We start from the raw sequence: 16,605 nt of genomic DNA on the forward strand, positions 1-16,605 counted from the left end.
ATAGTCAAAGAGAAGGGCTACTAGAGGGAGGGGTGGAAATTACAGGCATGGTTAGCTGTAGTGGAGTTATGTAATTCAGAAATTGTGATTAGCTTGCATGATATTAGTTATTTAAATTCTGTGATGGCCATGTGAGCCGCATGGAAGATGGCAGGATCCCCAAAGACACATTGTACAGCGAGCTCGCCACTGGTATCAGACCCACCGGCCGTCCATGTCTCCGCTATAAAGACGTCTGCAAACGCGACATGAAATCGTGTGACATTGATCACAAGTCGTGGGAGTCAGTTGCCAGCATTCGCCAGAGCTGGCGGGCAGCCATAAAGACAGGGCTAAATTGTGGCGAGTCGAAGAGACTTAGTAGTTGGCAGGAAAAAAGACAGAGGCGCAAGGGGAGAGCCAACTGTGCAACAGCCCCGACAAACAAATTTCTCTGCAGCACCTGTGGAAGAGCCTGTCACTCCAGAATTGGCCTTTATAGCCACTCCGGGCACTGCTTCACAAACCACTGACCACCTCCAGGCGCATATCCATTGTCTCTCGAGATAAGGAGGCCCAAAGAAAGAAATTCTGTGATAATGGCGAATAAAAACACTTCACTTTGAAAAAGAAATGGAAAGTGGTTCAGAGGAAACCTTAGAGGGCAGAGTATGAGAGCATTTTTGTTTCTTTTCTTTGGGTTGATGACACTGCAGCAACTCAATGCTTTCTTGAGGGTGCAATTAAAAAGTTGGAGGACTGACGGATTGGCCTCTGATGGAAGAGCAGAGGTAATGGAGGGTGCATGTAGAGATGAATGACTTGAAAAGATTGCACAGAGTGGGGCAAGATTACTTAAAGTAGAAAAGATTATAAAGCCCTTTAGATTTTTATATCCAAAATGAACGTGTCTCACCCAAGAAGAGCAAAATCTTGAGGGTTGTTTCACAATGGTGAACAAACAGCTCATCCACTATGTTTTCCAGGCATTACAATAACATGGTTGCGGAAGGAAGACAAACTAATCCAAAGTCAACAAGTTCAGGAAATTAATTTCCACGACAAATTGCTGTGATATTGTATGATGTGAGATCATAAAAAAGTCCCTTTTTATTTATACATGGTAATGGAATTGGGACTCAGTCTATGGAGTAACCTAATGGCCATATCCTGAAACTATCATGTGACTGTTGGCATAACAACATGGTGTTAACACAACAATTGACACTGGTAAACGTTGGCAGAAAAGCGTGACCAAAAATTGTGACAAGGGAAGTAAGGTTTGAGGTCGGGAAATGCTTGCACTATGTAGAACTTTTAAGGACATATATAGATGAGTTGCTCAAGAAAAGCAACACCAAACTCCTCATTCTGACACACAAAAAGTTCAAACAGCAAAGCTATGGAGTGAAACTGCCCAAATGGATTTTATTTCAATAAAGGTGTTAAGCTGCTTGATTAAAGCAGTGACACACTATGCTGATATAGGACAACTTCTCCAATTTGCTGAGTAATTTCTATCAGTAAGTGATCCTGACTTACTTTTGTAGAGATTCAAAAGAAGTATGTCAAAATAATCAACACATATATTTAGAAAAATGCAAGTATGTGGTAAGTACAGAGCTGCTACAGTCTTCTAAAACAGAATCTCACATTTTCCAATTATAGTGGATGAGTTACTAGTTAACTGTGATCATGAGTTGTGGTGAGCAACTGAGATCTTCTGGAGCTTACTAGTTTGTCTTGGGGAGTCTGCAGAGTTCCCCCTAAATTGATAGTTTTTTTTGTCTCTCCTGGGAGGTAGTGATGCTTGGGGCCAAATGAATGGTTGTATTGTTGACCAGATGGGGCATAATTCACAAGTGAGTAGTCTTGCTTCTCTTTTTACATGTTTGTAATCATCTTTATTAGCGTAACCAAAATATCAAAAATATGAATAAAACACAAGCCTTCACACTCAAGAACATAGCTTAGAAATAAATCCCAGCTGTGGGAATTCCAAGCTGGTACCAAAACACCTCTAAAGAGAAACAAAAAGCAATGCATGAGAAATGAGCTTGCATTACATACGAAATTTATTTATTTAGAGATACAGCACTGAAACAGGCCCTTCAAGTCTGTGCCGACCAACAACCAACCATTTTATACTAACCCTACAGTAATTCCATATTCACTACCACCTACCTACACTAGGGGCAATTTACAATGGCCAATTTACCTATCACCTGCAAGTCTTTGGCTGTGGGAGGAAACCGGAGCACCCGGCGAAAACCCACGCGGTCACAGGGAGAACTTGCAAACTCCACACAGGCAGTACCCAGAAATGAACCCAGGTCCCTGGAGCTGTGAGGTTGCGGTGCTAACCACTGCGCTGCCCAAATGAGAGGACTTGTTCCACATTTTTAAAACTAAGATTCTTAGTGCAGGGTCAACAAGCTGCCAGGTTAATAACCCACCTGAGAAAAAAATTCCTCCCTGCATGAGGTTTTTAGATTTTAGATTTAGATATACAGCACTGAAACAGGCCCTTCGGCCCACCGAGTCTGTGCCGACCATTAAACACCCATTTATACTAATCTTACACTAATCCCATATTCCTACCACATCCTCACCTGTCCCTATATTCCCCTACCACCTACCTATACTAGGGGAAATTTATAATGGCCAATTTACCTATCAACCTGCAAGTCTTTTGGCTGTGGGAAGAAACCGGAGCACCCGGAGGAAACCCACGCAGACACAGAGAGAACTTGCAAACTCCACACAGGCAGTACCCAGAATTGAACCCGGGTCGCTGGAGCTGTGAGGCTGCGGTGCTAACCACTGCGCCGCCCAGGTGTAGCAGAATTAAACACATGTATAAATAATGGGCTTTTGATTCCATTGCACTTAATGCATGGAGGAAATCTTTACCTACAGTGTGCTGGGAACTGCTAAGATGCAGATTCACAGCCATGATTTCCCCACAAGAATGGTTCAGGTTTCAGTGGGTTTGCCAGGATTAGGTGTGGATCACAATTCAGGAACTTCTTTATTGAGAAGGAACTTCTGATGGTATCACATTGTGGGGTAGATTCCAATTGCATGTTAGTGATTATATTTTGATTAACAATGAGCGAGATTGTGAAAACAACAGCAACGAACCTGCAAGAGGTATAAGCTGGAATGTGTAAGATGGCAACAGAGCTAAAGTTCTGCGCAGCCCTTCAATACAGTATATCTTTGAAACAAGCTGCAGCCTATGTTATTCTTTACAACGTTTCGGATCAGTGACCTTTCTTCGGAACGAGCAAATATTAGAAATGTCAAAGGTTATAAGCAAGTGAGCCGGGGGTGGGGCAAGAGATAACAAAGGAGAAGGTGTAGATTGGACAAGGCCACATAGCTGACCAAGAGGTCATGGAGTAAAGGCAAACAATATGTTAATGGAGTGTTGAAAGACAAAGCACTAATACAGATAGGGTGTTAACGAACTGAAGATTGAACAGCAGCAAGTACAAACATGAAAAAAAACAGTGGGTAAGCAAACTGAACAAACTACAATGAAATGAAATAAACAAAAGAAAAAAAATTGTAAAAAATGTAAAAAAGAAAAAATAACTAAAAATAAAAGTAAAATGGGGGGCCTGTCATGCTCTGAAATTATTGAACTCAATGTTCAGTCCGGCAGGCTGTAGTGTGCCTAATCGGAAAATGAGATGCTGTTCCTCGGGCTTGCATTGATGTTCACTGGAACACTGCAGCAAGCCCAGGATAGAGATGTGAGCATGAGAGCAGGGGGGAGTGTTGAAATGGCAAGCAACCGGAAGCTCAGGGTCCTGCTTGCGGACTGAGCGGAGGTGTTCCACAAAGCGGTCACCCAGTCTGCGTTTGGTCTCCCCAATGTAGAGGAGACCACATTGTGAGCAGCGAATACAGTATACTACATTGAAAGTACAAGTAAATCGCTGCTTCACCTGAAAGGTGTGTTTGGAGCCTGGGATAGTGAGGAGAGAGGAGGTAAATGGGCAGGTATTACACCTCCTGCGATTGGAGGGGAAGGTGCCATGGGACGGGGACGGGGTGGTGGGGGTAATGGAGAAGTGGACCAGGGTGTCGCGAAGGGGGTGATCCCTGCGGAATGCTGACAGGGGAAGGGAGGGGAAGATGCGTTTGGTAGTGGCATCACGCTGGAGGTGGCGGAAATGGCGGAGGATGATCCTTTGGATATGGAGGCTGATGGGGTGGAAAGTGAGGACAAGGGGAACCCTGTCACGGTTCTGGGAAGGAGGGGAAGGGATGAGGGTAGAGGCGTGGGAAATGGGCCGGACACGGTTGAGGGCCCTGTCAACAACAGTGGGGGGGAATCATCGGTTGAGGAAAAAGGTCATATCAGAAGCACCATCATGGAAGGTGGCATCATCAGAGCAGATGTGTCGGAGACGGAGAAACTGGGAGAATGGAATGGAGTCCTTACAGGAGGTAGGGTGTGAAGAAGTGTAGTCCAGGTCGCTGTGGGAGTCGGTGGGCTTATAATGGATATTAGTAGACAACCTATCCCCAGAGATGGAGACAGAGAAGGCGAGGAAGGGAAGGGAAGTGTCAGAGATGGACCATGTAAAGGTGAGAGAAGGGTGGAAATTGGAAGCAAAGTTGATAAAGTTTTCCAGTTCAGGGCGGGAGCAGGAAACGGCACCGATACAGTCATCAATGTACCGGAAAAAGAGTTGGGGGAGGGGGCCTGAGTAGGACTGGAACAAAGAATGCTCAACATATCCCACAAAAAGACAGGCATAACTAGCACCCATGCAGGTACCCATAGCGACACCTTTTACTTGAAGGAAGTGAGCAGAGTTGAAGGAGAAGTTGTTCAATGTGAGAACAAAGTTCAGCCAGGCAGAGGAGGGTGGTGGTGGATGGGGACTGGTTGGGCCTCTGTTCAAGGAAGAAGCGGAGAGCCCTCAAACCATCCTGGTGGGGCATGGAGGTGTTGAACTCTGCTTCTCTTTCCACAGATGCTGCCAGACCTGCTGAGTGGTTCCAGCATTTCTTGTTTTTATTTCAGATTTCCAGCATCCGCAGTATTTTGCTTTTATTTTGGCTTTTATGGGGAGTTTTATTCCCTATTCAGATAGCTTTTTTGTGATGGCATGGCATGCCAAATGACAGCAGTCTCTGTAACTAAATGATGTAATCTGTACTGGTTTTTGTACCATATGATTAAAACCCATCTGGTTCACTAATGTCCTTTAGGAAAAAGCTACTGTCCTTACCTGGTCTGGCCTACATGTGACTCCAGACCCACAGCAATGTGTTTGACTCTTAACTGCCCTCTGAAATGGCCTAGCAAGCCATTCAGTTGTCAAGGGCAATTAGGGATGGGTAACAAATGCTGGTGTTGCCAGCGACGCCCACATCCCATGAAAGAATAAAAAAAAATATCCAGACTCAACCGCCACTGTGACGCTTGACCTAAACTGCAGTCAGATTTGATATTAGATCAGTGCATGTTGGAGAGAAACAGTGTGCTATGAATGCTGTTCACATCACCCCGAGCTCCCTGGGAATGTCTCACACATTCTAAAAGTTAAAAAAAAATCCAGTTACACAGAATCAACTTTATTTTATAATTTTCCCATTTGCTTTATTATACATTTGGTAAAATTCATTGTTTCTATCTTATTTGAGCTGATGGCTTTGGGGATGCATTCAGCCCATCCTCATCAGGTAGAGATCAGTGTGTCCAATCAGACAAGTTGGAAACTTCCTGAAGCCACAAGTATTCCTCCTGCACAGAATGGAACATGAAAATATTCCTGTTATCAAAGAGGCCAATCCACACTCTACAAATAACCAACAGCAAATATTTACTATTTTGCTTCCCTGATGATGCTATAGAATAAAGTTAGGCCATGCTCATTCTATTAGTTGTTCAAGCCATATCACCACCAGTGGAACAGTTCATAAAACATTGTAAGATTACTTTCATAAACCTGTTACTGGGGTGGTGGGGAGCTTTCCCGTTTGAGTTCAGATAATTCAATAAACTGGTGCCTCAATGGGTAAGGTGGTCTTTGCTTGTTAGCTGTGCAAGATTTGCCAATTAAATTTCAGCAGGGTTTCTAAATCTTGGCTCATCAACCTTGTGCCTAAAATCTGTGGTTACGTCTTTGTTGCTTGTTTGCAAAATACGGGTGACGCTGGTAGAGCCACCTTTATTGTCCATTCCTAGTTGTCTCAAGAAGGTATTGGGCCTTCATAGCAACTATTGTTACAACTAGGCCATTTTAGAGGTCATTATTAAGAGACAACGATAGGCACCTCACACGCAGGGATGACAAGTTCCTTTCTCTGCAGAATGTTAATGAATCAATTGTACTTTTATAACAATGTGACAACTTTCATAGTCTTTGTTTTTCTGGTGTTGACCCACAAATTACCAGTATATTGAATTCAATTTTACAACAGGCTATGATGGAATTTGAGCCCATCCCTGGGTTACTAGTCTAGTTTATCAACACTTGATTGAGCAAAAAAAAAGAATTTCTACAAAAATAAACTAGGGTACCAATGCTAGATACAGTCACAAACCTGATCTTCAGTTGGTTTTCCACTGATTGTTTGCTTAGTGCTCATTATACTGCACTGCACCCCAAGGTAGCCAGTTGCCTCAGATGTTAATTTTGTAGGGATGGGTGCTGTGACCTGTGCATCTTCTTTCAGCAAGGAGACATGGTCTGCGCTACCATATTCCATCCTTGGCCGGTTGTATGTTCCATTTATTGGTTTTTTGAAAGGTCTATTGTACAGATCTGTACAGGGCTTCATGCTGCATGCTTCCAGCCGTCTTTTCCTCGTGCCTATTGTTTGTTCAACACTGCTGTAACGGGAATCAATTTTTGGCATTACTTGTGCTGATTCATCACTCCAACGAAGACTGTCTGAATCTACGGATGTGAATGATTGGTCTGCAAAATACGATATTACATATAAAAATTAACTTGCATTCCAATAGCAACTTATCAAGTCTCCCATAAGCCCTGCAAAGCATATCAATTACATTCCCCATGTTGTACTTATTTATCTCACCTATATAATCTCCTGAGCCTAAGTTATTGAAAGGTTAGAAAGCAAATCTCCAAAACATTGATTCATTTTCACCTCTCCACTGTTCAACCCTGCTCTCCTGCTGGTAGGAACGATCTGGCACTGTGATATTCCACACAGTAGAGCCGATTTTAAGGCCTCTGCTTAGTATAAATGAGGCAGTTGCAGCCTGAAAACAGTGTTGGATTACTTGCCACCCTGTTTATGCCCACATCCCAGTTACATAGGATACAGTCAGTGAAGTTTTGGTTGAGCCTAAGTTTATGGTGGGTAGTAGATGGGAAGCTGGACAGGGGAGTATTGGAATAGTCAAGTTTGGAGGCAGCAATAGCATGGATGAGGGTTTCAGCAACAGGTAGGCTGAGGCAGGGGTGGAGACAGGTGATACTACAGAGGGAGAAGTAGGTGATCTTGGTGATGGATAGGATATGGCATCAGAAGCTCAGGCTCAGGGTCAAATAAGCCAGCGAAGTTGCAAAATCTTTGGTTTTGCCTGAGACAATGGCCAGGGAGAGAGAGGGAATTGTTGTCTGGGAGTTTAGTTGCAGGATATTTTGGTTTATCCAGGGCTGGATGTCTGACAACACAAAGGCAGTGGTGAGGCCATAGAGCTAAGTGTCACCAACATACATGTGAAACCTGACATGTTTTTGGGTGATTTCACCGAGAGGCAGCATGTAGATAAAAAATAGGCCAAGGATAGATCCTCAGGGACCTCCAGAGCTAATGGTCCAGGGATAGAAAGAGAAGCCATTGTAGGAGAGGTAGGTAATAGGACACAAAAAGAAAAACTATAGACTTCCTGAAGGTATATTATATATCTGGATAATGCATCGATAGGCTGTATATTTAAGCTCAGAGTCTACATGTTACTGGGGCTGACTCAGAGACGCGGAAATGGAGATATCTGAGAAACATAAGACATATGGAAGATCTGAAACAGAGACTAGGAGTATTTGGAGACACAAAGATGGTGTAGGGAGGTGGGGTGGGCACATAGTGGATCAAACTGTTTATTCTAGATTTTCTTGTACCTGACTTAGAACTGTCAAGCCCAGAATGGATTCTCTGGAAGTCGTCTATGTCATACAGATTCTCTTGGCTGGTCTCTGGGGTAGCTGATTCAGTGTTAGACTGCACATGGCCACCATCTGCTGAATGAACCTTCAATCAAAAGACAACCAATGTTAATTCTGTGCAGCTAAACTCACTTACTTGACTTCAATCACAATATCAATCCTAATGGCCCAAGCCAGATTGAGCATTTACCTTGTGGGGAATAATGGGTGTCTCAAGCACTTTTTCTTGAAGGATATAAAGTGTGAACATTGAATAGAATATACAAATAATGTTACAGAAGCTGTTGGTTTTCTCAGGATCATGCATTGTCCCTTCAGTTTATTCACATAATACACAAAATGTTACATAATATCACTTTAGAATAGTATAACCAGATCATCAAGAATCATGAAATACTGAAAATTCACCACATTGAAGTTAACCATATCTAGGAAGCAAACCAGCAAAGCAAGTCTTCAGAATTACACTTGCGTTATTTAAGAACATACTCGCTTTGTGTCACAGACTCTGCTCAGGAGAAACCTATTCTGGATTACATTTTGTAGAGTATTCTGAAGTGATGTCTTCATTTCTTGGGAGTTTGAGACCTAGAAAGTCAATAGCAAGTATCTTGTAAATTAAATTACATCAGTAATAATTTAGGTTTTCAATTTTCTAAGCAAACTTGGTAGTGAAAAGAAATAGTGAAAACAAGCAGTGAAATGGAGCAGTATATTGAAACTGCAATGCCTTGCAATAGTTGCAGCACCTCACTGCTGCCTTGATTGAGATCAGTTTACTCAACACAGATGACAGAATATTAGATTACAGAACAGAAACAGCATATGTGGCCCATCAGGACTGTGCCAAGAATTAAAACTGTCTGTGTGTCTACTGCTGTAATGAGCAGTGTCTTTTCCTGCCAACCACTGGGATACTATGTTTTGTAGAAAATGGTATGATGCTTTGATACCTTCAGATTTGATACAGTGCAGTTTGTGTCTGTCCCAGTACCACCTTTGTCTGCTTAAAATTCCACGTGTTGTTTGCCAACCACAGGACAGCATTCTATGCATACCTTCAAGAGTTGTAGAGACTTGGTTCTAAAATCATGGTTTGTGCTGCTTGACAATATACTTTGTATGGCATCACAGATGACAACAGTTGCAGTCTGCATTCTTCTTTGATTCTACAGAGAAAGAAGCTCAGTCAACACTGGTTCACAGTAACTACAAAATGCCATCCTGCTCTCAATCACATCAGTAAAATCATTTTAACTTGCAAGGAGGTGTCTCAATTATTTTACAATTTTTTGGGATAGTGGGATGACACAAGCTGTATTTAATGGCCATCCCTAATAAGCCTGATGGCATTAAGAATCATCCACCTGGCGTAGGACTGGAGTCACATGCAGGCTAAATCAAATAGAATCTTAAGTTCTCTTCAGGATATCAGTGAATCAATTCGGTCTCTATAACAATTCAACAGCTTTCATGGTTATTTTTCTGGTGCTAGCCCATGAATGACCAGGTTTATTTAATTAATGTCCATAAGGAGCAGGTACATTTCCTGAGTGTTCCAGATAAAATTCAGGTATTTTTAACAAATTCTATTTTCTTCCCTCTTCTCCTAAAGATGCTGATTTTTAATGGGTCACAGTTCTAAGCTGTACCTACCCAAGTGGCCATGATTCACATGACAATTTAGACAGTGAACATTGACATAGAAGGAAATATAAGCATATTTAAATATAATAACATAAGCATACAAGGCTACGGGCCAAGTGCTGGAAAATGGGATTAGAATAGATAGGTGCTTGAAGGCTAGCACAGATATGATGGGCCGAAGGGCCTGTTTCTGTGTTGTATAACTCTATGACAGGCTAATTAACCACTGGGGGGGGGGGGGGGCATCACAACTGAGCCTAATCCTGTGCTTACCAGATATCTACACAAATACACTTTACAGCAGAGGCCATTGCAAAGCAATTAGCAACAGGGATCTCTGTGTGACTTTCCCCTCCCTAACCTGGAAGGATTGCTTACCTGTCTGAGAGCAACTAACTCAGCACTGATTGAAAACTATATCTCAGATCTTCCTGGTATTAATGGTTCGGCTATTCAACCATTATTATTTCTAATGTAATGTGATATTGACAGAGTGCATTACTCGGAACTTTGAGATGAGATCTACATCCCATCGTCCATATTGTTTGTAAAGTATCAGGTTAACCCACTATTAGAATATAAATCATATTCTACTGCTCATCACTTGTCCTATATGTTTATAGTTAGCCACTGATACCTTTTTGAAATGCAAGTATTCATCCAGGACTTGGTGAAGTACAGGCTGAATCGATTTCGTAACAACATCATGGTTATAATGAAGAATCTGGTCCAGATGTTCAACAACATTTTGTTGTCCTCCTATCAACAAAAGAAGTACATTAAAGAGTCTCATCATGAGCAGCTCTTTTAAAGAGGCCTAGGTTTCATGATTATTATGCCACTGACAATCCAAATGGGATGCCATCAGTATTATGAATGCAAAACCGAAGCCAGAGTTTCACTATCAATATGACTTCCTTTTTTTATATTTTCAAATGTAAGGAAAAGAATCAACAAAATTGCACAAGAAAGAAAATTGAAGTACAAAGCTGGCTTGACTAATAACCTCAAAAAGCCATAAGGCATATTAAAAAGGGATAATTGAGCCCCCAGGCAACGGTCCACTTAGAAATAGAACTCCAAACGTCCGTCCCCTCCAAAACTAGGACCTGCACTTCTATAAGTACACCCAATCAGGGATTTTAGTCACAGTATTAAGAGAACCAATGGGATAATCAGCTCTCAATTGCAATACAGAAAGGATCCAATTGTGTATCCTGACAAACAAGCATGGCAATAATATAAATATATACATCTGAACCCAAAAGACGCTCAAAGACTAGACTTTGTGAAAGTACCTATGACATCCAACAGCTCCAAGTGAAAATCATCCCAGTATTTAATAAAAAGGAAGAGAAGCACCATCTGCTCTTGGACTTCACCAAATTCAGACAAGTCGTCTTCCAGTGTTGATTGAAGAGTGTAACTGATATCCGGGCAAGCTAATCCTGTAACACAAATCATATATACACAGTGTAATTGGCTTTTAAAATTTGTTTTCAGATTTCTTTCCCCTCTCCAGCAGGTGTTGACTTTTATTTAGCTACAGTTCCAGTGGTGCCACCAGCCCTTCATATGTCACTGAAGTGGCCATTTTTCATGTGTGGTCCCGTGACCATCAGCACAATTTTGACCAAACAGCACATCACACTTGAGCTGGACCCTATCCTCACAAATCACACACATGCCAGCATAAGTTATTAGGTAGCAATTAGGAGTGGGAATCTTGGCTGTGTGTTCTCCTCCATTGACCAGGGGCATTGACAGCAATTTTGGTATGCCAACGCAGTCTGGAATTGAATCTTGGACCTTCTATCCTGTGGCTTAACACCATACATGTGGCAAACTTATCCAGTAAGCCATCAGGGAAACTCTTTACTTGCAAGAGTATACAAATCTATCCAGTTCATACAGACAAGGTAAACTTATACATATGCACACAATATGCTTCAGACTAGAGGCCTGCTTTAGGTCAGGAAAAAGAACCCAACCCGAACCCGACCGAATCACAGCGGACCCGAGCCTGACCCGGCCCAAGTCCCTCCAATTTTGCCCCGAGCCCGACCCTACCCGACCCGAACCCGCCACTACTCAACCCGACCCGACCATCACTTTACTTACCTTCCCACTGGGAAGCTCCACCGAGCTGCAGCGCATGCGCGATGTCAAAGTGACGTCACTCGCTCACTGTGCAGACGCAGTTTCGTCCCAGACTCCCAGCTCAGGTAAGTTTTTAAAATTTCAATACTTACTGGCAGAGCACTTACCGTGTGTGTCTGGCCTGACCCAACCTGAGCCTGAAAGCCGGCCCCGGAAAATGGGCCCAACCTGACCCGAACCTGAAACATGTCGTCGGGTCCCATCGGGTTCGGGTCGGGTAGCAGGCCTCTAGTTCAGACAGCATAACACCGCATCATAATATGTATAAAAAGACTTGCTTTTCATAACCTCAGGACATCCCAAAGTGCTTTATAGCCAATGAAGTACTTTTGAAATGTAGTACTGTTGTAATGCAGGAAACGCGGCAGCCAATTTGTGCATAGCAAGCTCCAACAAACAGCAATGTGATAATGACCTGATAATAATCTGATTTAGTGATGTTGATTGAGGGATAAATATTGGGCAGGACACTGGGGAGAGGTCCCCTGCACTTCGTTAAAAAAGTGCCATGGTATCGAGAGAGTAGAAGGTTTTGGTTTTTATGTCTCATCCAAAAAAAAGTACCTCCAACAGTGCAGCACTCCCTCAGTATTGCACTGGATTATCAGCCTCAATTTCTGTGCTCAAATCCCGCAGTTTGACTTGAAACCACAATCTTCTAACTCAGAGGCAACTGAACCATGGCTAACACTCTAATATAACACAGCATGATTGGAATCTGTATTAAAATAAGTATGACATGAACTGCAACCAGATTTGAATAAACCCAGGGTATATAATTAAAATCTTTGAATTAACACTGTAATTCCCCCAGTACTTTGAAATCAATGGCGAACCCTATATTGGTAACAGTCATTCTTACTTGCTCCAGAGGTCTTAGGGCTGTTTTGTCAGCCTCTCCTGCGTGCCACCTATTGTGCTACTCACCTACTCTCGAATCTCTCCTGTATCCCATTGCCAACCCCTACATTTGTCATCATCCATCCACTAGCCTCTTCTTACCCTCACTAATTATGAGCAACAATACGAGAGATTTCCTGTATAAAATATGGGATAGCTATTGCAGCAAAATATAAAATACTGGGGTTCAAACTTGATACCACCTTGACCTTTCAAGCATGTGTTACAATTTTTCTTTTGCATTGTGGCCAAATTTGGTCTTTATCTTTTTTAGCAAAACTTTTATTTAAAAAGGGGTTTAAAAATTCTTCCTGTAAATGTTGAACCAAAAATTAGCACTAATGTAGTCTAAATCACATGGAGTTACAATCGTTGTGGCTTTTCTGTCTAAAGTGTTCAAATAATCATGACCTTTGGGTTGAAACTCATACTGATACACCCTTGTCTATTATTAATTAATCCACTGAGTATTCAAGGTGAAAATCTCTTGAAGGAGCATAAGGTATTTGAAAAGGTTACTTTCTTTGGCATCTGTAGTCAATATTTTTACTTCTTGTGGTGTTTGTTTAATTTTTTTAAGAAGTTCAGGAAGTTTTGTCTGTGTTGGATTACCAGTGACTTTTGTTTTAAACTACCAATTGAAATCTTTAATTATAGAGCTGAACAACAAGCCCATTAAGAGGCCATGAATGTAGCTGCAGGGCAAAGGCTTTAATACTAAAAACAGTAATTATAATTAAGCCTGGTGTATTTTACACTGTAAATTACTTCTGTCCCTACAAAATGAGGCTGGTATTTCAAGGACTTTATACAATGAGAAAAAAGAGTCACAAATGCAATTTATAGCTAAGACAGATTTACTGGACTTTTTACTACTTTGCTGATATTAATGGAGGTAACGCAATGAATGACCACTGTTATTGTCAAATACTCATAGCGCCTCCTCGTGAGTTTTTACTTGTCCCTAAGTATTTGCAAAAGTTCAGTGAAGACTGAGAAAAACAACATCTTACTCACAATTACACCCCAGATAAACCATAAATTCTCAGTGCAATGCATGTTCATCAATGATCTTCCTTCAATCATAAGGTCAGAAGTGGAGATGTTCGCTGATGACTGCACCATCAGCACCATTTGTGACTCCTCAGATACTGAAGCAGTCAGTGTAGAAATGCAGCAAGACCTGGACAATATCCAGGCTTGGGCTGATAAGTGGCAAGTAACATTCACGCCACACAAGTGCCCAGCAATGACCATCTCCAACAAGAGAGAATCTAACCATCTCCCCTTGACATTTAATGGCATTCCCATCACTGAATCCCCCACTATCAACATCCTCGGGGCTACCATTGACCAGAAACTGAACTGGAGTAGCCATATAAATACCATGGCTACAAAAGCAGGTTAGAGGCTAGGAAACTCACCTTCTGACTCCCCAAAGCCTGTCCACCATCTACAAGGCACAAGTCAGGAGTGTGATGGAATACTCTCCACTTGCCTGGATGGGTGCAGCTCCAACAACACTCAAGAAGCTCGACACCATCCAGGATAAAGCAGCCCTCTTGATTGGCACTCCATCCACAAACATTCACCCCCTCCACCACCGATGCACAGTGGCAGCAGTGTATACCGTCTACAAGATGTACCGCAGCAACGCAACAAGGCTCCTTAGATAGCACCTTCCAAACCCTCTACCAGCTAGAAGGACAAGGACAGCAAGTGCATGGGAACACCACTGACTGCAAGTTCCCCTCCAAGTCACACACCATCCTGACTTGGAACTATATCGCCGTTCCTTCACTGTCACTGGGTTAAAATCCTGGAACTCCCTTCCTAACAGCACTGTGGGTGTACCTAACTCAGATGGACTGCAGTGGTTCAAGAAGGCATCTCACCACCACCTTCTCAAGGGCAATTAGAGATGGGCAATAAATGCTGGCCTAGTCAGCGACACCCATATTCCATGAATGAATTTTAAAAAAGTGACATGATGCATGCCTTATGTTTAAAACTCCATAGATTTTTTCTTAAAACACCCTCACTGTCTTAGCTAGTTGACTAGCTGAGCTATACAAAACAGGCAGATCCCAAGTTTGATGCCTGGTCTGCACAGTCAGTTGATATAAGCCATGGCAACAATTGAGGTGCTACAATTGCTCTCAGTGCTCCTGGGGAAAGGAGGAGGATTACCCATATTTCTGCCTCTAATCACTCCCTGCTGGAAGAGAACATGTGTAGAGTAGCTACATACAGGATCATTCTATGACTTGATAGCCCTACAGTTAAATACTTCAACATTCACTGTAAGTTTATAGATGATGAATAGCCACTTAGGCAAGATTGGGGTGCCCATGGAGCCATTTCCTAGCTAGGGAAAACCACCTTCAGGGGACTTGAGGGGTAGAGGAGAAACTGGTGGAAAGATGGGCATAGAAAATAAAGTTGGAAACATATAATGACTAGGCAGCTGCTTTGTCCATAAGTACTTATAACCAACTATATGAACCTTGAGACTTCCCTTAAAGTGTTCTCTAAGTAGCTTTATAACAGAATCACAGAATCGTTACAGTGCAGAAGGTGGCCATTTGGCCCATTGTATCCACACCGGCTCTCCAAAAGAGCAATTCCCTCAGTTCCATTCCCTGCCTTCTCCCCATTACTGTAATATTAGTGTTTGTGTCCATGTCCCAATGCCTCGGCTGACCCAGGAAGAAGGGAAAGATTTCATACCCATGTTATTCACTTTGCATGTTTTGTGACAGGAAGTCACCATAACTCAAATAAAGAAATTACACAGAATCACACAGCTCATAAACTGTAACCACCATAAGATATTGCTTTTTGATAAACAAACAAGTAAACAATATAAACTTTCCTTCTACTATCTTTTGCTCTGTATTTTGAGTCAGATATTGTTCATATTGCTTCCAGTCTGCTAAATGGGATGGATCCATGAAGAATGACAAAGAATTTTTACTATTCTTGAACAATATAGGTAAATCATCTGGTCCATATATAAATATATGTGTCAAGTCAAGGAGTGCTGTTTTGTTATTAGCAAGTATCAAATCTGTCTATACACCTCCCTCTCTCATTGACCTGTTTAAGCTACTTGCTAGAACCAAAAAGTAGGTTATAGTCCTTTACCACCTCTACTCCATTATTGTGGCTAAATCACAAACATGGTATTCACCTGCCCCTTAACTGCCATAAACATACTTAGTTGTAAAAATGTTCAAACTCTGATGTCTGGATGAGTGCAGCTCCAACAACACTCAAGAAGCTCGGCATTATCTAGGACAAAGCAGTCCACTTGATCGGCACCCCATCCACCACCATAACAAGCATTCACTTCTTCCACCACCAGCGCACTGCAGCAACTCGCCAAGCCTCCTTTGACAGCACCTTCTAAACCCGCGACCTCTACTGCCTAGAAGGACAAGGGCAGCAAGCGCATAGTAACCCCACTACCTGCAAGTTACCCTCCAAGTCACACTCCATCCTTACTTGGATATTCTTCAGCCATTCCTTCACTGTCGCTGGGTAAATATGCTGGAACTTCCTACCAAACAGCATTGTGGACGTACCTTCACCACATGGACTACAGTGGCTCAAGAAGGCAGCTCACCACCACCTTCTCAAGGGCAATTGGGATTGAGCAATAAATTTTGGCCTTGTCAGTAATGTCCACATTCCATGAACGAATAAAAAAAAACACACACAAATGATAGCTCCAGTGGTATTCACAGCATTC

At 42.3% G+C, this 16,605-nt stretch overlaps 2 protein-coding genes across 4 annotated transcripts in view; one reads left to right on the forward strand and one right to left on the reverse strand.

Annotated features, from left to right (window-relative positions):
- The first annotated feature begins 1,807 nt into the window (after nucleotides 1–1,807).
- The window catches only part of LOC137356033 (acylphosphatase-2-like), a 68,108-nt gene continuing 53,310 nt past the window's right edge, over nucleotides 1,808–16,605 (forward strand). The window contains exon 1 of one of the 2 annotated variants that reach the window (XM_068021750.1): nucleotides 1,808–1,841. The gene's annotated coding sequence lies outside the window, so the exon portion shown is untranslated. Of the gene's footprint in view, nucleotides 1,842–13,338; nucleotides 13,354–16,605 lie in introns of those variants that run through there. The other variant, XM_068021749.1, reaches the window with a different exon arrangement.
- Nucleotides 5,578–13,935, reverse strand: zgc:195212 (DUF4554 domain-containing protein). 2 transcript variants are annotated; one of them, XM_068021747.1, is made up of 8 exons: nucleotides 13,869–13,935; nucleotides 11,090–11,239; nucleotides 10,429–10,550; nucleotides 9,203–9,313; nucleotides 8,634–8,732; nucleotides 8,100–8,229; nucleotides 6,550–6,926; nucleotides 5,578–5,746 (listed from the first exon to the last, which is right to left on the reverse strand). In XM_068021747.1, the coding sequence occupies exons 2-8, from the start codon at nucleotides 11,154–11,156 to the stop codon at nucleotides 5,693–5,695; spliced, it is 960 nt and encodes a 319-aa protein (XP_067877848.1). In that variant the 5' UTR covers nucleotides 11,157–11,239; nucleotides 13,869–13,935; the 3' UTR covers nucleotides 5,578–5,692. The 2 variants fall into 2 exon arrangements, with proteins under 2 accessions (XP_067877848.1, XP_067877849.1); XM_068021748.1 differs by lacking the exon at nucleotides 8,634–8,732.

The sequence above is a fragment of the Heterodontus francisci genome, chromosome 44, assembly GCF_036365525.1.
Source record: "Heterodontus francisci isolate sHetFra1 chromosome 44, sHetFra1.hap1, whole genome shotgun sequence".
Taxonomy (NCBI): Eukaryota; Metazoa; Chordata; class Chondrichthyes; order Heterodontiformes; family Heterodontidae; genus Heterodontus; species Heterodontus francisci.

Excerpts from the sequence above, each read along its gene's own strand:
- zgc:195212 (XM_068021747.1), bottom strand. The coding sequence starts at position 11,156 with ATGGTGCTTCTCTTCCTTTTTATTAAATACTGGGATGATTTTCACTTG. Across the intron at positions 10,551-11,089 it reads GGAGCTGTTGGATGTCATAG|GAGGACAACAAAATGTTGTT; the intron begins GTACTTTCACAA and ends TTTTGTTGATAG. Across the intron at positions 6,927-8,099 it reads GCTTGACAGTTCTAAGTCAG|ACCAATCATTCACATCCGTA; the intron begins GTACAAGAAAAT and ends CGTATTTTGCAG.